The sequence below is a fragment of the Ochotona curzoniae genome, unplaced genomic scaffold, assembly GCF_017591425.1.
Source record: "Ochotona curzoniae isolate NIBS_2020 unplaced genomic scaffold, NIBS_Ocur_1.0 scaffold_4506, whole genome shotgun sequence".
NCBI classification, from domain to species: domain Eukaryota; kingdom Metazoa; phylum Chordata; class Mammalia; order Lagomorpha; family Ochotonidae; genus Ochotona; species Ochotona curzoniae.
In genome coordinates this window covers 33206103-33228379 of record NW_024467119.1, presented here as the reverse complement: position 1 = coordinate 33228379, position 22277 = coordinate 33206103, and the positions used below count along the sequence as shown (strand labels likewise).

Below are 22277 nucleotides of genomic sequence, written 5' to 3'. Positions count from 1 at the left end.
AAGGGGGTATTTTAAAGATCTTCATGTTTGGTAAGAAAGCAAATACATTGAAAAACATCGAACTCAAAACCTGATTTCTGTTTATTTCTATTAGGTAGCATAAGTATATATTGACACAAGACATTTTCTTCTCAAATTACTGTAAATTTAGGAAACAGACTGCTTTTATCTTGGAAGAGGAAAAAAATCAAATGATTTTATGCTGTCAAGTATTTTTGTTAGATTACGTATGAGATACAATATGTAACAAAAGGTATAAAGTAATATAATTCTAACGCTTCCAAAGAGGCAGATACTAGAGATTTAAATTCTACATAAAGATGTAAGCAAGATTATCATATTTTTACATTCGTAAATAAAAATAGATACTTTTCCAGTACGCTAGGATCTTTCTATTGAAGCTTTGTTATTTAGGGACAAATACATTTTTATAAGGAGAGAAAGATTCCCTTAGGAAATACTTGTGAATTGAGAATCATGTACAGATATTTATTTTAAAATTCAACTTCAAAAGGATTTAAACAAAGTAATTCAACTCATTATAACCAAAATTTTGGTTGTTGCTGCCAGTTTGTAAGAAGAAAATGCAATGACAATCATAAAAAAAAAATCAACAAACTCCTTGGAAGCTTTTTCTGCAATGAATAAATATGCCTCTCATGCAAATATCACCTACATTCTTATGGAAGCTACACTTACCATATTCACTATCGTAGAATATGATGAATTTCTGCCAGGCATATTCTGTGACCACTCTGAGGATAACGTCATTCAAGTACACCGGAGGGCGAACTGATAGAGTGTAGTCATCATTCCTGTTGCTCCTGGTGAGGCCACAACCACTTCTGGGGGTCCCAGCTGTTGAGCGCTGAATGAAGAGATGGGGAATGTGCATGGCATCTGCCAAAGACTGGAGAGACCCTGCAGATGTGCAGCCAATGGAGCTGACCAGAGCCAAGATGCCTTGATTCATAAGTTCACAGGCTGTAATAAAGCACAGCAACATTGAAGATGTCAATGGATTTCAAATACTGTCCCTTTTTGAAAACTGATAGATAAAACTTGCAGAGATTTATATGGGGTTAAGGTTATGCACACATACATACACATGCAACTTTTTTTCTTTAATTTTATTTTATTGGAGGAGAGACAGAGACGAATATCTCCTGTCTGTTGATTCACTCCCCAAGTGGCCACAATGACCAGAGCAACACCAATCCAAAGCCAGGAGCCAGGAACTTCCTCCAGGTTTCCCACATGGGTGCAGGGTCCCAAGGTTTTGGGCTATCCTCGACTGCTTTCCCAGGCCACAAGTAGAGAGCTGGATGGGAAGAAAGGCTGCCGGGATTTGAACTGGAGCCCATATGGGATTCCAGCACCTGCAAGGCGAGGGCTTTTGCCACTAGGCTACTGCACAGGGCCAATGCAACAATTTTTAAAGGGTATTTTATATAAAAATGTTTGAATTTATTTCCATCAGCTTTGTGACACTGTGTAAATAACTTAGATTCTGTGGACTAGTATTAGTCTTGATCAATTACTGCAAAGATTAGCGACAATGAATTACCTGTTATTTGCCTTTTACATCATAGCTAGACAAGTGTTGGCTAGACTCATAATTTTTCATTTATAATTTTATAATTATCCATTTATAGCTCTGGAAAAGGTAATTCCTTGCTCTGCAATGATGACAGGTTTTCTAAAATAGATGTTCTATAAACTTATGAATTGATGATGAAGAGGCTCTGCAGGGATCGAGGAAAGCACATAGAGCCACAGAAACCAAAGGAAGGCATTCTGGGATCTCAGCATTTATGACCGCATGCACCAATAAAGAAGACTGGAACAGGTTTCTGTTCTCAGAAAATTAATCATTTCTAATAGGAGTTGTTGACTCCTATTCTAATTCTATTTTAGAAGTTTTCTTGATGTTCAGCATCAAATATAAATCAAAATATTACAGCAAAGCTATATATAAGAATCAAGAAAGAATACATTAGAATGGCTAGCTTATTTCCATTTGAGAAGCTCTGCTGTAATGGCTTCAAACTTTAGACATTTAAGGATATAATTTCTGCATTCATACTGTACTGAGGCATGTTTCTTAAAAAACATATAGATAGCAAGTACTTTTATAATTAATTGAGCAGTTCATGAATAAAAGTCTGAAACATATGTTTACATGTGCTAGGCTAATGATAAGTATAAACAATCATGTGAATAATGACTAATGTTAAACCAACCAATTCACAAAACTTAAATTAATAATTGTTAGGGATATACTTTAAAAATTGCTTAGTAAGGGAGCTGTACTGGTTTTTAGATAAATTGGAAATTTAGCTTAAATATATATTCTTAGACTGTAACAAATTAAGGATGAAAATTTAGTAAAAATTACACATGACTCATGCAATTTAAGGAATGCAATATGAAGTACACTTATAATTTCAATGATTTTTTTTTTTTTACAAATATCCTGGTCAAAATTTGTTTATTATTGTGGTAAGAGTATTACTAACTCTGGGCCTGCATAGTAGCCTAATGGCTTAAGTTCTCACATGTGTCAGGATCCAATATGGGAGGTGTTTGGATCCCGGCTGTTCTACTTCCCTTCCAGCTCCCTGCTTGTGGCGTGTGAAAGCAGTTGAGGACGGTCCAAAGCCTTGGGGCCCTGCACCCATGTGGGAGACCCAGATAAGGCTCGTGGCTCCTGGCTTTGGATTGGTGCTGCTCTAGTCATTGTGGCCACTTGGGGAATGAATCAACAGACAGATGATCTTCCTCTCTGTCTCTCCTCCTCTAAATAAATAAATCTTAATTTAAAAAAAAAAAAAGATGAAACTGTACAAAGGGTAAATCTCAATTGTAACCTTTGCCCTTGATGAAAAGTAGGCGCACTAGCCAGGATAGGAAGAACTCAGACACATAAAATGAATTTGAACTGATTGACCCAAAACATAGTATGAATTGGCCAATATGGAGTGAATCTACCAGGTAATCTGTCATTTCAACTAAAGGATCTGTTTGATATCCATTTTCCCTGTTTTGCTAATACAACATATTGAATAGAGTATAGAAGATACAAATTAATTTGTTCTGGATCCTGATCTCTTTAGGACTCTGAAGGTGAAGGTTAGTATAAAAAAAAGACTATAATGACTGGCAATTGAAAGGAGAATTGCGAAAATAAACGAACATGAATGCGAGCAAAGCTTAGGAGACAGTGTGCCTTTTATGAGAGTTTTATGTCTTGACTGCCAAGTGACCACACTAGTTACAGTTTTTGTTCCATAGAATTTGCTTCTCATGCCATTAGATATATTTAAAATCTGAATTGAGAATATCAGAGTGTTTGTGCACATCACACATTTTAAAAACGGGATGAATAAAAACCTAGGATGTCTCAATGACTATCTCTTTCCAGTACACTTTCAAGGTCGGCAGATTGTGAAAGGATGAGTTTGATAACATCTTGCCTCTCTCTTGCTTCTCTTGGCCGTCCCACTATGAGATAATGCAGGGAAAAGGAACTCTAGTTGTTGCTGTCTTGATTGTGACCTCCTCAGCCTCTGGAGCTGTAAGAAATGTTTGTCCTCTTTACAAATTACCCAGACTCAAGTTTTCTGTTGAGCTGCACAAATGAACTAAGACAGGCAGGAAGTCTGAGACTTAGAATTCCTCACCACAAACATCTAGAATTGAAGTTACAAAACATTAAAGAGAAATGTAGAAGAAAACAAGAAATGGAAATATTTTCCATGTTCATGGAATTAATATCACCAAAATTCCTGTTTCGCAAAAAGCAACTTAACAGATTCAAGACAGCCTGATCCAAATACCTATACATTCTTCTCAGATCTAGAAAAAAAATGATGCTAAAAATCATATGGAAGCAAAAAGAAATTCTGAGTAGCTAAAGCAATCTTAATAACAAAAACAAAACCAGAGGCATTACAATGCTAGGCTTCAAGATATATTACAAAGTGGTGGTCATCCAAACATCCTGATAGAGACACAAAAACGAGCATGGAGATAAACAGAACGTAGAACAGAGTTGAAATTCCAGAAATTAACCCACACATGCACAGCCAATTATTTTTTGACAAGCACGCTGAAGTCAACCAAGGGATAAAAGTAAGCTTCTTCAACCAATTGTGCTGGGAAAATGTAATCTCAATATGTAGAAAGATATAAAAGATCCCTATTTTACATCTCATACAAAAGCATAATCAGAATGGATCAAGGATTTAAATCTATGACCTCAAACAATGAAGTTACTACAGGAAAACATGGTGGGGGGAATCTGCAAGATATAGGTGTACACAAAACATCTTGGAAAGGACCCCAGAATCACAGACAATTAAAGCAAAAGTAACAAAATGGAATTACATTAAGCTAAGAAGGTTTTGCCTGGTGCAGAAACAATCAGCCAAGTGTAGAGGCAACTGACATAAGGGGAGAAAATCCTTCTAAATTATACAAGTGATAGAAGATTAATATCCAGGATGTAAAAGGGCTTCAAAAAACTCAATAGCAATAAAACAAACAGCCCAGTTAACAAATAGCCAATGGGCATGAACAGGCAATTTGTAAAGGGCGAAATACAATTGGCCAACAGACATATGACAAAATGCTCAGGATCACTAGCCAGCAAGGAAATGCAAATAAAAACTGCAATGAAGTTTCACCTCACCACAGTTAGAATAGCTATCATCTGAAATTCAAAAAACAATGGATGTAGAGGAAAAGGTACTCTAATCTTCTATTGATGAGTACATAAACTATTACAAACATTATGGAAGAAAGCTATGAGATGCTTCAGATGCATGAAAATAGATGCAACCCTGCCACACCACACCTGGTAATTTGTGCAACAAAAATGAAATGAGCTCATTTCCTATATTTCCTGGTAGAAATGTCTTTCAGGCACACACAGTGCTTGAAAAGAAATCACTTCTCTTCAAGGGAACTTCTCAGAGACTATCAGTTATGCCTATGCCCTGGCCATAACCTTGCCCTAATTCCCTGCTATTCTTGGCTGTGCTCAGGCTGCTTTAGCCACACCATTCTCAGTGATTATCTGTGAAGTTCCTTTTTTATTTCCTCTGCCCAGAGTTCTCGATGCACAGGTCCTTTCATCTTAGTCCCTGATGCCACTCTCTTGTTCCTACATCCCCTTTTATGGCCTCCTCTTACATACCTGCTTGTTTACATGTTTGTTCCTGCTGCCCCATCAAAACTGTGCAACAACAGGAGCTACATTCTTTCTGTTTTGTTTATATGGATGTTTTAGGGATGAGTATATGGATGACCTCTAGCCCAAATCATAGGCTAGAGATTGACCTCCTGTGAGTTCTCAGTAAACGCACTGTCAGGCAGTGAGTAACTGAACAGTGTAGTGGCAGTGTAATTTCCCAAGAAGACAGGTTGTATGGTAAGTTAGCTCCACTTTAAATATCCGTTTAGCCTTATTAACTCAAGTTTATGTTACTCAAAATCTGCCTTTTTTAGAGAAATGACATACTCTTGCTGATGAGATGGTTTGTAAATAGAACTGACAATAGTAAGGGCAGTAAAGAGAGAACAATCTATCCCTCATAATACAAGTGGTGTTGAGCATTCCCTAGGCACACTCTTGGGAAACACTGACATGCTTTTGTAATGGAATTAGCAAATACAAGCTGCGTGAGAGAAGTGAGTGCTTCCTCCAACCCATGCCCTTCAGTAGATCAGATGTTCTCGACAAACTGAAAATCCCAATAAATATTTCTCTCGATGTCAATGTAATAAAAGCGTAAGAGATTAGAACATTTAATTCTTGATTACTAACAGCATGTTATTTGAAGCTTCTTCTGTTTTACAATATCAAGGATAGAATGCTAAATTTTTACTCTGTGAATACTGACTTTAAAATTCCTTACATCTTTCTTTAGTAATTATAATCTTTTCATAATGTGTGTTAGATGACTTTAAACTGGGCAAAAGATTAATTTTTGGTTTAACATGAATGCAAAGGACCATTTGTGCTATTTCTTTTATGACAACTATAAAATTATATAAGTTTTATTGTAGTACTTTCATTCAAATTCATTATAACTTGATTTTGTTATCTCAATCCTTCATCTGTGACTTGCGTCTTGATTTCCTTAAGACACATAGTTGGAGCGAATGAGACCACAGTTACCCATTCATGAATCAGGAATGGCAATCACAATTTACTGATAGTCACAGTTCATTTCACATAACATTCACACGGATTTATTCTGGGTCTAGAAGTACTCTGTTACCATCTGCAGTTTATTTTCATTTCTAATTTCACTAATAATGCCTTTCAACATGTATCAGAAGCATTTCTATTTCTGGGGGAAAAACTCATGGTGCACTTTAGAGAGCAATGGAACAGTGCATAAGGTCAGAAACACATTTCATAGTTAGCTTAGCCCCTGCTAGCAGCAATTATGAAGTGAAAGGAGGTAATTCTGGAGCAGCATGCTGTAAAATTTGTCATTTTTTTTAAAGACAGCTTTCATTTAGTCATATGAACTTCATATATATGTATATATATACACATATATATTTAAACAGCACGATAGGAGTTGTTGAAAGGGCTTGTACTGAACATTTTGACGCTAGTTTAACTGTATGCATTTCATTTGAAAATGCAAAGATTATATTTCTGTAAGAGAAGATATAAAATCAAAATATGAGGCTGATAAGACAGCATCCCTGTACATGGACATCGATGTGGAAAAAACAGAACTGGTCAACCCCCAAATCTGCCCATAAGCCTCCTCTGCTTTTATTCTTTGCTAGATCCTGTGGCTTTCAGAGAAAACTGATGATTAAATGTGTTTACCCAGAGACCTGCAGTGCAAGTGCAGAATCTTGATTTGTTGTCTTAGTTCAGCTGTGAGTCCATGCTGTGTTTTGGGTAAAAGTCAACTTTTTCTTTTGGGTTTTGCTTTCTCCATGCACTAAAGTGCTGATTAGACTAGAGAGCAGTCATGGTGCATCTTCCAGGGTAACAGACACACTTCTCTCTGATTCTCTTTTCCATGTCTTTGTTACTGACCAACTCACTCTCTGATTTTCCTGTTTGACACAGGGCAGGATCTCCATAAAAGGTCATGGAAACTCATTTTAGGAAGAACTGCAAAGATTTCAAAACCTCTTATACCACTATTAGGACATGTCAAAGTAGTTTCCTCCTTCCGTGTTGTGGTAGGGGGCCTACTGGAAGCTCAGTATACTCCTGTAGGCTTGAGATTGTAATAGATTGTATGTACAAACCTGTTTTAACATGTTCAGGCCTTTGGATATTATTCTTCATTTCTTAGTAAGTGTGTAAAACTCTAAGTGTCTTTCAAAAAGGGCTTACTATTTTGTTCCACCAAAGTGATAAAAGTAAAATGCTAGAGTTATATTCATATTAGTGAGTATTTTCTTTTTTATTTTTTTAAAAGAAATCAGAGAAGTCACTTGAGAAATTAGGTTTTGTAAGAGTTTTTATCAAGGAAGCAATCTCTAGAAATATCTTTAGTTAAAAAGACATTCTTTCCCCTATGTTTTCAAAGAAATATTGCAATGTCTTATGGTTGATCTCATCAACTCTGACAAAACACTCGGAACTCTTCCCCCAAAAACATTCAGAGAAATTGCTTTAATAAGTTATGCATACTATTGCAAAAATATTTTAGCTGCACAGATAGTGGAATGATTATATTTTTCACAACTATGAAAATCTCAATTCTTGTCTCAGCACCACAGATATCTAGATGTCAACAGTAGTCGTTATACCCTATTTGACTCCTAGCAGGTTTCAGACTTGTATCTGAAAGTTCAACATCAATAGCATGGCTATACTTAAACAATTTGTTCTACCATTTTCCAGGTGACTCCATCTTTTTAATTAAAGGACTGTTGAGAGTAATTTCAGCATAAGATTATCATATGTCGTAACTAGTGGAGATTAAGAACTATTTGCAGCCATTCAACCAGCCATCAAGGGCATGCCCAAACAAGGAATGTGATACAAGGTTACTACTCATTGTAGATTCCACAGAAAATCAGTGTGGAATAGTATCAAGATAGAGGGAGAAGAGTAACAGAGTAACAATAGTTTTTTTTTTTCCTTTTATTACTACTAAGCTATTAGACTGTATGCACACCAAAATTCATTATGTGAACCTGTCCTGATAGGGCAGAATGAAGACTTTCACTGGTAACAAGAAAGGCTGGCTGAATGACATGGTTTTAGAGGATGCAGTAGGCACATGGGATTAATTAACAGAACCAAACAAGAGGCAGGAAAGAGCTAGATGCCAGCAATCCTAGGGCTGCAAAGGTGCTTCAGTGGCTGACCAAGTATTGCTTAGGGATGTTCAACTAAATAAAACAGTTGAATCTGATGTAGTTTGACACACCTGGAACTCAGCACTTTTTCCTGGGCACTGTATTAAGCTTCAGAATGAGCAAAGTTGAAATGTGGCAAGCAGCCTCGAGTCAGCCCGAAGGAGGAAACAGATTACACCCTCTGAGTTTCATGTGTGGCAGGGAAGAGCTCTGAGTGGTAGGGAATAGTACATTCTATCAAGTTTACAGCTACATTAAAGAGTCTTTAATAATCAAATGCAGACAAGTTCTTAAAAGAAAATATATAACAGGGCCCGGCGCGATAGTGTAGTGGTTAAAGTCCTCATCTTGAACGCACTGGGATTCTATATGGGCACCGGTTCTAATCCCGGCAGCTCTACTTCCCATCCAGCTCCCTGCTTGTGGCCTGGGAAAGCAGTCAAGGACGGTCCAAAGCCTTGGGACCCTGCACCCACATGGGAGACCTGGAAGAGGCTCCTGGCTCCCAGCTCCGGATTGGCACAGCACTGGCTGTTGTGGCCACTTGGTAAGTGAATCAACAGACAGAAGATCTTTCTTTGTCTCTCCTCTCTGCATATCTGCCTTTCCAATAAAAATAAATATATCTTTTTTAAAAAGAGAAGATATATAACAGAACACCACTATTATTTAGATTCAAATAAGATAAACTTTGTCATGCAGTTTGGATTCATTCAGCCTGACATGGCAATAGAATTGTTTTGATAAGAAAAGCCCCCTGATAGGCATACTATATTTAAATTAATTTTTATTTACACAGAGTTCAGGATCAAGACATATTTACTAAATAAAACAGAGGATTATAAAGCAGGGTTTCATTTTTGTTACTGGAAAAGGATGAAAAGGGAATTCTAGAGAGTAAGGGCAAGTTGCAATAAATGAATGTTTTCCCTTCTTTGGGAAAAAGAAAGCAGATTTGCTCTTGTTTTTAGAGAAATCTGAATATGTGAGAACTTCCAAACACCATGTATTGAAATTTGCCTCCTTAAGTAGATGGTGGCTTGGGGAGGTGATTAGGTTACCAAATGGACCTGTGACCTAGGTAGATGATGTGGATTGGATCTGTGCTTTATTCCTATGTCTGTCAGGACACACAGAAGGCACCGCCCGTGAGCGCTGGGCCCTCAGCCTATACGATGTCTGCCAGGAAGCTGATTTTGGACCTCCCAGCCTCTGGAAATGTGAAGAGAGATTCTCACCTTTTATAAGTGAACAGTTCTAAAGTATTTTACTAGAGAAGGCAGACGAGACCAAGCTGATGGATGAATGCAACATAAGAACTTAAGACGTAATGGAAATCTAATTTAAAAAGAAAGGTATACCATGTTTACACTCCCAGACAACATTAATGATAACAGTTCACCTTTCAGTGCAGCAACAAGAAGGGTTTGTTGTGGTATTAAGAGGAACAATTTCATAGAGTGCCCGGAAATACAAATAGCACAGAAGAGTGGCCATTTATGTGTCAGGCAAAGAGAACAACTGATTGAGTGATAACGTATCCAGGCATATGTTTATCCAGAAATATGATTACAATCACTCTTTCTTCAAAAATTGATCTATTTACCGAATGAAGGTTTACTAGTAAAGAAGATGAAACAAACGTGTGATGGCTCTTCCTGTAGCCTAGTGCCATCCCAAGCAGCTTTTTCTACAGTATATGGAGTGTGAATAGATGACAATTCAATGGTATTTAAGACAAAATAAAATCTAAACTGGCGTGTGCTGTTTTTTTGTATGTGCTCTGACCCAAGGGGATCTACGCACAAATTCAGGCTGCTTGTACTTAAGCTACATGATTTCAAGAAGGTCCACCTCTGTATCCGCTTTTCCTCCCCACCAATGGGGAAGTGACATCAATATATCACACTGAGGATTACGATGACATAGTGTCCGATCTGTGATGACTCAGGGAATGTCATCATTCTTAATTGCCTTTTTCACAGAGTAAGCTATAGGAGAGAAGATGGCAAACTGGTATTTTAGGAAAGGCTGAAATGATACAACTAGATCGGAACTTTAAAAGACAATAAGGAACCTGAACTGGTCCGGTGGTAGACAAAGATCTGAACCACTGCCAATACCAATCACTACCAACTACCCATTTGTGCTTGATGCTGCAACTCAAGTGAACTGTGTATTCAATGAAATTCCTTTATTATATTGAGAACTACAGTTCTGAATTTCACGTGTTCAAAATGTCCCTATTTTCTATTTTTTACACCTTTTGTTTGGCTGGTATTGTGTGTGTGTGTGTGTGTGTGTGTGTGTGTGTGTGTGTGTGTGTGTGTGTGTGTGAATACATGCCTGTGTGCAGGGCATGTCTCATAGCCTCACGTACATGCTGACTAGGGTGATGAAGTAAAAGCAGTCACTTTGGTGTCCTTCCCTGAGTAGAACCACAGGACTCAGCTGACATAATTAAAGCTATCAGCTTGAAATGTTCTCCCACAGTGAGTAAATAAGCTCACACAAACGGAGACTTCTGGAAACATCTTGCTAAGACAGTGTGATTATTCTGGAAAAAAGAAACCAATGTCAGTGACCTACAATGACATGTGTTCTGTAAAATCAGAATTTAAGTGAGATCCTCTCTTATTTAACGTAGTTTCTTTTTATTTTAAGATTTATTTTATTTTGATTGGAAAGGTGGATATACAGAGAGAGACAGAGAGGAAGATCTTCCGTCCGATGATTCACTCCCCAAGTGACTGCCACGGCCGATACTATGCCATCCGAAGCCAGGAGCCTCTTCTGGGTCTCCCACGTGGGTGCAGGGTCCCAAAGCTTTGGGCCGTCCTTGACTGCTTTTCCGGGCCACAGGCAGGGAGCTGGAAGGGAAGCAGGGCTGCTGGGATAGAACCGGCACCCATATGGGATCCTGGGCGTGCAAGGCTAGGACCTTAACCACTTGCGCCATCGCGCTGGGCCCATAATGTAGTTTTGAAACTGACATTTTCTTATGATCCTTAGAATTCATGTTTTTCCCTACTTACCAATCAAATGAAATTTTCTATTATTATCTCAAAAAGGAACAATGTTCTGCCTTATATTCCCCTTTCAACCTTATAATTAAAAAACATAAATATGTGGTAATCTCTACCATGTACATTTTGCATTCTTAAACCATTAAGTTAGTTTTGGAGAGTATTGTTTTTAAAGGAACAAAATGATTTACCACTCTTAGGGAAGTGAGTAGAAGAAATTGCTTGGAATAAGCTTACCCTATACATGACAGACTATTTTGAAGTTGCAATTATTTGTCTAAAATAAATAGCTAAACTGTTATTCTGAAATATCTTTAGCTTATGGTCATACCACCTGAACATGTTCGATCTTGTCTGAAATATCTTTAAGTGTCCATCAGGATATTTAGAAGAGTTGATGGTAAAAACATGGAGAGGCAATAGAAACTTATTAGGAAACGGTGCTGAGTTCATTTCTAGTCAAGGATAAAGAAGAAAAACAACAACAAAACCTCTTACATCATTGAGAAAACCTTGAAATTTTTGTATAAAAATCAGCTTTTAATTTAGAGGGTTGCTTTCTATCTTGATCAAGCCAGCATGGAACTGGCTTTGTGTTTTCTGTCTAATCAAAGCGACCTGAGATGAAGGAGGTTAGACAAAGGCTGTAGGGCATGCCAAGAGAAGGGTAAAACCCACAAGTGCCTGGAGCTTTGTATTTCACTGGAATATGCCCTGGCAGAGAGTCGGTGAAAGGCAGTGTGAAATCACCTTACATTTCTACAATTATAATTCTCTCATTATCGCATAAAATTATATCACGTGCCCTGAGGCCAAAGTGTTTTATGTGACACCTAACATTATTATCTTAAAGCATAAAAAGAAGTGCAGATGAGAGAATTACTCAGAAAGACTGCATTTTTGTTTTATTCTCTGTAAGCAGTGATGTGAAAAACGTAAGATTGTGTATGAATAGATAATATAGTATTCCAATATAATATTATCTTATTTTACTATTATAGAATTATGCTATTATATTCAGTCTTAAATATGCATTAAATATTTCACACACATACATATCATATTACATATGCTACATAACTCTCCTATTGTGAGACAATGAGAAAGAAAACACCATTTAGTTGAAATGGATAATCCTGTGGGATTTGTTGAATGAAATGCAATCTTCAGACTCTATAAAGCTAGTGGGAAAGGCAATCCAGCTATAACTGTGCTAAGTAATAATCTCTAGTCTTAGTTTTCTCATCTGCAAAATGGAGACAACATTTAAGGCTGCTTTACACGTGATAACATATTCTAGACATGTGTTATAATTATAGCTCTTAAAACAGTTATTCACTTGTCAAAGTAGCAGAATAATACAAAACTGAATCAACTATCCAGAGGCATATATTTATTAGAAAAATGAGCAGCACCATGTACAGTTCTCACCACTGAGAATGGATTATTAGCCATGTCTTATGCTTCAGTCAAGATCATGTCTTGTATTCCACTCTACAAATTTGAATATATTAGATTTTAGACTAAGTTGAACCAAATGAAATTTGTTCACACAGAATTATAAGAAATTCATTACAGACTTGCTGCACTGAGTAAATAATCCTAAGGTATACTGTAAAACTTGATTTTAATCAAGTGTGTATTCTCTGCACATATTTCCCTCTGCAACATCCATTAAAGATTGTGTTAAACTTTATCAAATTTTTCACTGAAACAGAATCCTTGCTATGTAACATTAATTAGAAGATGTGAATGAAAGCATATATACCTCTTGGTGTCAATATCCTTTATTAAGTATAAAATGAGATCATCATACTTCCAAATTACAGCTGTTGCTCACAGGTTGAATTTTATAGAACCATTTTTTTTTCAATTTTTCCTGTTACATAAGAAAGGCTTTATATTTCAAAGCAAAAGAAGTGCTAACAAAAACATTACTACTGCCAGATATGAGACTTGAATTAGAATGTAGTCATCTCACTATCATAACACATTTATTATTTCTTTTGAGTGGTAATGTCTTTAGCACAACAGGTGATTTTGTTTCACCTACATTCGTGAAAGGTATATGGAATTTTAATTTTCCTTTTTAAACATCATGATGATATATCATGAGGCTGCTTCAAGTCAGAAATCACCATTTTAGGAACATGCAGCATGGGCCTGGCCATTGTCTCCTTTTTTTCAAGAACAAAAACATTATAGAGTCAAACCCCAATTTGAACCTCTGTGAGAAATCTAATACAGAACAGACTTTGAGATTGCCTAACAGTTTATTCTAAATAAACATATACAATAAAATATCTATTTTTAGAGCTGCAATGAGTTTCAACAGTCTTTAATTGTGCTGTCATAAGTGTGAATGAAAAGAGTAGAAAGAAACTTACCAGATGAATCAGAAGCAAAGAAATGTTTGCTATTTTCCAAATTAAATGTTCACATTATCAGTGGGAAAGTAATTAGTGTGAATCACGAATCTATAGTCTGCACAATGCATCAGTGCTGCTTGCTGCTAGTCTCAAAGGCTAGTCCTTACACACGGGCAAAATATGTATATATATGTATATATATATGTCTACATGTACATATATCTATATATACATATTTACATTTATTTATATATATTTAGATTTTTGCCTGAATACAAGAATAACTTCACGTATAATTAGGAATTACTTCCCCTTCTATGTGACTTACTTATTCCTTTTCTTGTGTTTAAAATGTAGAAAAAATAAAATGTGATAACACTCACTGAAACCACTACATAATTAAATATATTGTCAACTTTTATTCCTAAATTTAAGATAGGACCTATTTTACATTCAGGTATAGAATATTTAGCATTTGAAATGTAAATGGTAAACCACCAAGCCAAAACTCCCTTTAGCATGAAGTAATATTTGATAAGCTGGATTATAATTCCTGGGAGGAAAAGAATTGGCCCAAGCCTGCCTCCCTCCTTTGAAGTGACAATATCGATGTAAGCTAGGTCTCCTTATAAATCTCTACTGGTTTTTTTCTGAACAGAATTACCCAGGGAAAGAGTTCATAGCTCACAATGTTTGGCAAGGCTATTCTTTTATATCATTTACTAGTTTATACTTTATTTAAATGGGGAGGAGGATGGATGCATGGAAGGAGGGACAAGGGAGAAAGGGAAAGAGAGACAGATGGACTGTCTAGCTTGGTTCATTCCCCAGTTGGAGACTATTAGCTAGAGATTAGCAAGAGTTGGGTAAGATGGATGCTAGGAGCCATGAAGTGAATTTGAATTTCCCATGTGAATGCTGTGGATCTAATCACTTGGTCATTACCAGCTCCTCTGAGGGTACACGTTAGCAGGAACCTGGAGTGGACATTCAAACCCAGAGCGGACATTCAAACCCAGATACTCTCATATTGAACATGTCGTACCATGTTTCAACAGTTTGCAGGCTGTTCTTCAGGTATGCACTATTTGCAAACATTCCTAGAGTCGACAGAGCTAATGTGGACTCTATTTCAGAATGATATTTAACTGTCTTACAGAAGAGAGGAACCACTTTTCCTGCTAAGATCCAGTTGGGTATTTCTAACATCATTTGTCAGTCACGCAAAATTATCAACATAAAAATTAGCTTTCTCTCCTACAGAGGACATCTAGGACCATGGAGAGCAGAACAAATTGGACAGCCCTCCCAGCCAAGCTCTGACGAGTGGAGACTCTAAGGTGGAGTCAGTCAATGGAACTTGGAAAGCTTCCCTTAACCTTGGAGCAACAAAATCAATAGCATCTCAGAACAATTAGAACTGGTTACACAGTATCCTCAGAACATCAGGGACCCTGGAAAGACATCAGGTGGCAGACTCCATCCCCAGTTACTGATACAGTTGGGCTCCTAGGAGAGGACCTAAACCCTTCTCTTCTTACTTTTCCCACATACTAGGAAGGAAAAAGAATCAGAAAAGGTTGTCTCATCCACTTTCCCCCATTCCTTGACCCTTCCCACTCTAAATCAGTCCTATTCATGGGCATGTATCCTGCTCAACTATGCAAACATCATCAAAAATAAAATAAATTTGTTATGCAAAAAATAGTCTGCTATAGATTTATTGAAATTTGAGTCTTGTCTGCCATCTGCATTCACAGGACCAGAGAAAATGAATTTACAGCCTTCTGTGGTCCACGCACTGGATGTTCTAGGCCCCTGGTGTGGCTACTCAGCTGAGTGAAAACACATCTGTTGAAAAACCTCATATTGCACAGTAGTAATGATTCAATGCTTCCAATTGCCTCTGGTTCATCCTTTGAATGCTTGTAGCCTAGCACAATTAGAGTTATCAACTAAAAAAATGTAGCCATTTTACATTACTGTAAAATTATACTTTTCTATAGAAGTAGATTTTAGCAATTAAACTATGTGACATTCCAGAGAATATATTAGTTCACATAACCAAGTACTTGCCAAAAACACTTGGTATTTCTTTCTACTCAGATTATTTTCTAGGGATTGATGGGACGAACAAAAATACCAACTGTACATTTGAGAGAAACTAGCAGACAACAAGCAAGAAATTATTTTCCTACAATTTGAAAAAGTCCCATTTTTATTTTTGCTGCAATGCAATGAAGTCAACACTGCTCTAACAACCTACATGAGATAGCATCCAATTGACTAGGCCCAGGAGACACCAGCTGCTGCTAACCTCATTAACTGGGGAGTCAAAAATGTTGTCAAATTACACACGCAGAATGGTTTACAGATAAACAGCAGCCATTTGTATCAAAGCAAATTCTCCCTATCAAAATATCTAGCTGTGCTCTGACTAAACACAGACTTCCTATTGATCTTAACTTAAACTCTAAAGCAGACAAAATAAAACCAGATGTCGGAGAAAAGAAGAAATTAAAAAATAGAGGGCATTTTGAATCCTATATGAAAAATATCAAAGCTGACAGTGGTATCATTTCCTTTGAAAAGGAAGATTACTCTATGAGGTACCAAGTACGAGGTAACATATTTAGTCCTTTTGTTCACTGATAAAAGGTAAAAGTACTTCTAAGGATACCGTTTATATCAAACAGATCACTTCAGTTAGAAAAGTTTAGGAGCTGTTTCAGCAACAGAATTAAGTTCCTTTTAGTTATTTTTGTATGTAGCCTGGCACTTGTATTTAATAAAAATTATTTTCTTCACGGAAGAAAATAACCAAGCTAATTTCTGCCATAGCCATATAGCCAAAATACATTATCCTTAGGACGTTTGATGACACTAAGGATTCCAAATCAGCACCAAACAAAATACTATGTTTCCATTAGTCCTGTGGTCCTTTGGCAGTAGCGATTTTGACTCCCAAGGGACATTTCGCCATGTCTAGACACATGATTTAGTACCAGTACTCTGGGGGTGCAACTGACAACAAGTAAGTACATATTGCAGCCGTTCAACAGTTCACAAAGCACAGGAAGGACCCTACAGCTGAGACACCCACAATCCAACTCAGCAGGTACGCTGAACTCAAGCTCTGCTCTAATCTGAATTGAAACAACTTGCTTTTTTTTTGCTTGTTTTTTCTTTTTCTTTCTTTTTTTTACCATTTGATTTTCATTTCAGTTATTTAAAAAAAACATAACTGAGAAGTCTTGAAAAAGATTTGTCTTCTTCATTGGAATATTAGCTCACCACCTACCTTTATTTGCCTTAATTATGTTTCTGCATCTCACACACACATTTCAAATGTTATTTAATGAAAGAATACTCTGTAATGGATGCATTTAAACTATATATTACTCCATATGTAGCTGCCCCACAGCAAGCTCAAATTCCTGGGAATGCCTGGTGTTTCTAGGGATAGAGTATACTTTTTGGTGAAATGTTGCAAGATAACTTTTATCTACTTTGAGATCAAGTGCAATGTAAATGATTTTGCCATATCAGAGCAAGTAGAATCCACAGCCCCCTTACTGCAAAGATTATTGCTAGCTTTCTGAGATCAAAGTGATTGAAATTTGCATTAAATTCATTGTAGAAAGAAAACAAGTCATTTGGAATTAACCAAATGAATGATACTTTTAATTAGAATATTTTAAATGTTTTAAAATCATTTATTTTAATTTCAAATCATTTAAAGATGGAGGTAAACTTTAAATTTTAAAAAATGTACCTATTGAGTATCTTTCAGGAAATTCTGTGTGTCCTAACAAGAAAAAAAATAAAACCAGATAAAAATGGAGACATTTAAAGGATTTTTCTATTTCCTGAAATAGAACAAGTATTCTACCTTACAACATGATTTGAGTGACAATGGAAAACACAGCCAAGAGCTTGAGGATACCAATTAAAAAAAAATTGAAGAGTAACTTATGAAGTTAGTCATGATTTTGTTTGCAAACTCACTGACTTCCAGCAGTTGAATTTTTAAAAAATCTAAATACAATGAAATATTGTTAAATATTGGCCTTCTGTAAATCTAAAAGTGAATGAGATGTGGTCGTTGGGCACTCTTTAAGATGCTGGTTGGAAGGGCCCAACACAGTGGCCTAGAGGCTAAAGTCCTTGCCTTGAACCCGCTGGGATCCCATATGGGTGTCGTTTCTAATCTTGGTATCTCCAGTTCCCATCCAGCTCCCTGCTTGTGGCCTGGGAAAGCAATCTAGGACAGCCCAAAACCTTGGTACCCTGAACCCATGTGGGAGACCTGGAGGAAGTTGTTGGCTCCTGACTTCAGATGGGCGCAGCTCAGGCCACTGCAGCTACTTGGGGAGTAAACCAGTGTATGAAAGATGTTCTTCTCTGTATCTCCTCCTCTCTGTATATCTAACTTTGCAATAAAAATAAATAAATCTTTAAAAAAAAAGATGCTGGTTGGAATGACTGCCACTGGGAGAGTAACAAAATTTAAGGCCTCAAGTTCAGCTTCCTCGAAATCTGCCCCAAAGCAGGCTGCACGTGGTAGTTGGTCACTCATGGGAGAGGCATGGATGGGATACAAGCTCCTGTCTCAGCCCCGGTGTGGATATCCGAGTAGTGAAGCAGCGAGGAGTGAGCTCCATCTGCCTGCCCCCAATCTCTAAGTGTGTGTGTGTGTGTGTGTGTGTGTGTGTGTGACTATCTCTGTCTTTCAAATAAATAAAATCAATGATGGCACATGAGAAATTACCAGAAAAGTTAATCTAAAATATTCCCATCAAGGCAGTGGCTGAGTCAAGTGTAATAAATACACACATTTTACAACGAAGTATAGATGTGATCCCTGCTAATTTATTTAGAACTCTATTAGGAAAAGTTTTTCAAATTAGTTTTTGATTAAAAAAATGTTACTGATGTATCTTTTGTGAATACTCTTGAGAAATGATCAAGTTAAACTTACTCTCTGATTTTTGAGGTTAAAATAAACATCTACTGTTCTTCTAGAACAAAAGAAACAAAATAGATACATCTAATCTCCTTCTTTCTCTTAGCCACCCTCATCTCTTTCCTGTAATGAGAAATGGTCATGTGAGGTTATGAATTCTCTGGTTGCACCAGCTAGGTTGTATTAATATGCAAAAGAACAAAAGAATCCTAGGAACTCCTAGAACCATATGTCTCGAAGTTTTATTGTAATACGTTTGATTATATTTTCTGGTACTAATAGTTCAAGTATTATGTTTTCAACTGTCAAGAGTTTTACTAACAAATAGGAGTTTTGCATCTAGGCAACATAGTTATCTGCCTATATTAGGAAGCAGTAATTTACACAAATTTTACTAAGAAAAATATATTTCTTATGCTAAGAATCTTTCTCTCTCTCTCTCTCTCTCTCTCACACACACACACACACACACACACACACATACACATTTACACATTTACCAAATTTACTCACTTTTCCAATTTCCATAGCTCATTTCCTAAGACTCGCGTCTCAGGATTAGACAGCAGAATCTTCTTTAATTACTTCTTGCCTTATTTCACTCCTCTTTGCAACCTCATCAAATAGAAACACACTTAAGTATACATCAAATTATGTCCAGTATATTGAACTCTGGACAAGTTTGATTTATAACAATGCCAGTGGCAGATACTTATGTTGTATCCAGCATTATTTAAGAATCTAAAGGGGTCATTCTCTTATGCTATGGAATACTTAGCTAAAAATTGTTACAAATACAGCTAAATTGGGTAGCTAGGCATCAGATGGGAAATTTGAAGATAAGAAATTCCGCGTTTCCGGAAAAGTAGTTCACTTAACAGTTTAGGACAATGAAAAATATGTGCTCATCTTGCACAAATAGTAACTGTAAGGTTGGAAATGTCTTTTCAAAGTTTTCTCAATACTGTTCAAAAACCTGTCGCTATGGAGCCATGCATTTCATCCTGTTTTCTCCCCTGCCATCTTTCCCTCTTTGTGAACATTTTCAGTTATTTTTCACTAAAATTTCATTTCTACATCTAGTTGAGTGAGAGAAACATAGAGAAGAGAGAGAGAGAATCTTCCTTTTATCTACTAGTTCACTCTCCAAGCCACTGCAACTCCTAGGGCCTAGGCTAGACGACATCATTAGCTCAGAATTCCTGTGGGGTTTCCCCTATGGTGGCAGGACACACATCCTGCAGCCGACATTGGCTGCATCCCAGAGTCTGCATGAGCAGGAATCTGAGATGCTAAACAGAACAGGAAGCTGAGTCCAGACAGTGGAGAATAAATGATGAACATTGCAGCTGATCTCGCTGCAACACCAGTCACCCCTGAGTTTTTTTTTTGGGGGGGGGTCTAATTCCACACTTTGTCTTCATATTCTCTTTCAAAGTACAAACTAATCCCATATGACACTAGCATTTTTTGGTCTCCAATTCAGTTCATAAATCAGAATGTCTGCCAAGGGCAGAAAAATCTTACTAAAGAATAATGCATTAAGAATAAAAAAGATAAGAAAGACGCAGTTAGAGATTGAGAGTACTGGAATCTAGCTTTCTTTTTTCACTGTTTACATTACAGTTCATGCTATTTCATTTAGAAATTCTTGGTGCAGGCTTAATGAAATCTTTGGGCATGTTATTCTTTCATGTGATTCTTTTTCAGTCCACTCATCATGAAAGTATCATCTCCTTTGCTTCATTTATATTCCTGTTTCAATCAAGTACTAGCTGATTCTGGTCTCTGAATTACCTCATTTGAGAACAGGAAGGATATAATCAAGCTAAAGGATCGGTGCACTTCTTTTCCCAGACTTCTTAAAAGCCTAAATAAATCCCTGTGGTCAGCTACCTCTAAGCCGCTAACAGGAAACAAACAGCACGCACATCTGACTCCTATAAAGCCACATCTATGGCTCAAACACTTGCCTTTTTATGTTCTAGAATACTCTGATACTTCCACTTTTTTTTTTTCAGTTTTGGGGGAGGGTTAACATACTGCATTTTGCATAACAGTCCATCTGTAGCAGTTCCACACCCCTGCAGGTTTCCAAACTGCTCTAGAGATAAAGATGTCACTGCAACCCATTGAAACCTTTGTGGGACCTTAATGAGTTCAGAGGATGATGGCATCATTAAGACAGCCAAGAATTCAAAAAAGCAGCATGTTGTAAATTAAGAGTGCAGATTCAAAAGGTGACTGGTGCAGATGGGGTGGGGGGCAAAAAGCAAGCTCTTTTGGGATGCTGTAAGGAAGACGAATTTACTGGACAAATGTGGCACATGGACGTCCAGAAGTGAGACAACAGCAAGAAATTTTAGACAACATGCGTACATTTGTCTTCCTTGCAAATGGAATGATGACTCTCCAAGTCTTATTACGCCAAAAGAATGCAAGTCTGTATGTGTAGTTTTTTCACCTCAGGGACCAATCTAACTGTAGGAATTAATTAATTGAAATTTCAAGTGTTTCCTAATTTCACTGTGGAAAAAAAAATATTAGGAAGTATTTCCTTACCCATTCTTGAACTGATTAATCTATCCAATTTGTTTTCATTTCCTTTAAAAATTATTTTTCACTCATTTTGTTTTATTGGGAACGAACTCAGCATGTTCTCTACCCAAACAGTGTCAACACTGTTGAGTACAGAGAGAAACGACGGGACTTTGTCTAGAGAAGGTATTTGTGTTCTAGGCAACCCTGCTGCCTACAGTGGACAAAGTACTGACTCTGTTTGGTGGGAATGGTAATGGAAAAAGAAAAAGAAAGTTTTAAAGAGTATTTTAACGTGTTGGCATTGCGTTGTCATGCGTTAAGCTTCCTCTTGCGATGCTGCCATTCTATATTCAGAGCACCAGCTCCAGTCCTGGCTATTCTTCTGTTCCAGCTCTCTGCTAATGCACCTGGGAAAGCAGTGAAGAATGGTTCAAGTGCTTGGATCACTGGCACCCACACGGTAGACTAGCAAGTGAATTCTAGCTTCCTGGCTTCCACCTGGCCCAGTCCGAAGTGTTTCAGCCTTGTAAAGAATGAATCAAAGGATGGAATATCTATGTCTCTGTCTCTTTCCCTTTCTTTCTGTTACTCTGCCTTCAAATACATAAAGGAAGACAGGAAACTCTTCATTCAGAACAAATGATCATTTCTCCCATCAATAAGCTGTTTAGGGTTCTTGCCAAACTTTCTGTGCTTGTGTTTTTCAGCTGTAAAGTGTGAGGAGTCACAATGGCCTGTAGGGCAGGAGCGATGAAGAGTCCCTGAGGAAAGAGGAAAAAAGAGGTGCCTGCCAGGCATGAGAGCTATGCACAAAAAGAGTCGTAGCACCCTTGCCTCTTGGCAGCAAAGAATAGACAGCAAAGATGAAACGCAGCTTACCGGTGCCTTTGGCAATCGACATATGATCTCTGTGTCCCAAACTTAAATTCAGATCATCCACCATCAAAGGTACCTGCTTTTATTTCTTATTAATCAGGGCTATAATTCTCTCCCAACATACAAACAACACAGAACACAGCTAAA

At 37.2% G+C, this 22277-nt stretch overlaps 1 protein-coding gene across 3 annotated transcripts in view; it reads right to left on the bottom strand.

The window, feature by feature from the left end:
• GRID2 (glutamate ionotropic receptor delta type subunit 2) overlaps positions 1-22277 on the bottom strand; it is a 1273704-nt gene that overhangs the window by 676828 nt on the left and 574599 nt on the right. For 2 of the 3 annotated variants that reach the window (XM_040967039.1, XM_040967040.1), the window contains exon 3: positions 700-984. The exons of the other annotated variant lie outside the window; for it this stretch is intronic. In XM_040967039.1, coding sequence (XP_040822973.1) covers positions 700-984 — 285 coding nt within the window. The remainder of the gene's footprint in view (positions 1-699; positions 985-22277) is intronic. 3 annotated transcript variants of the gene reach the window in all.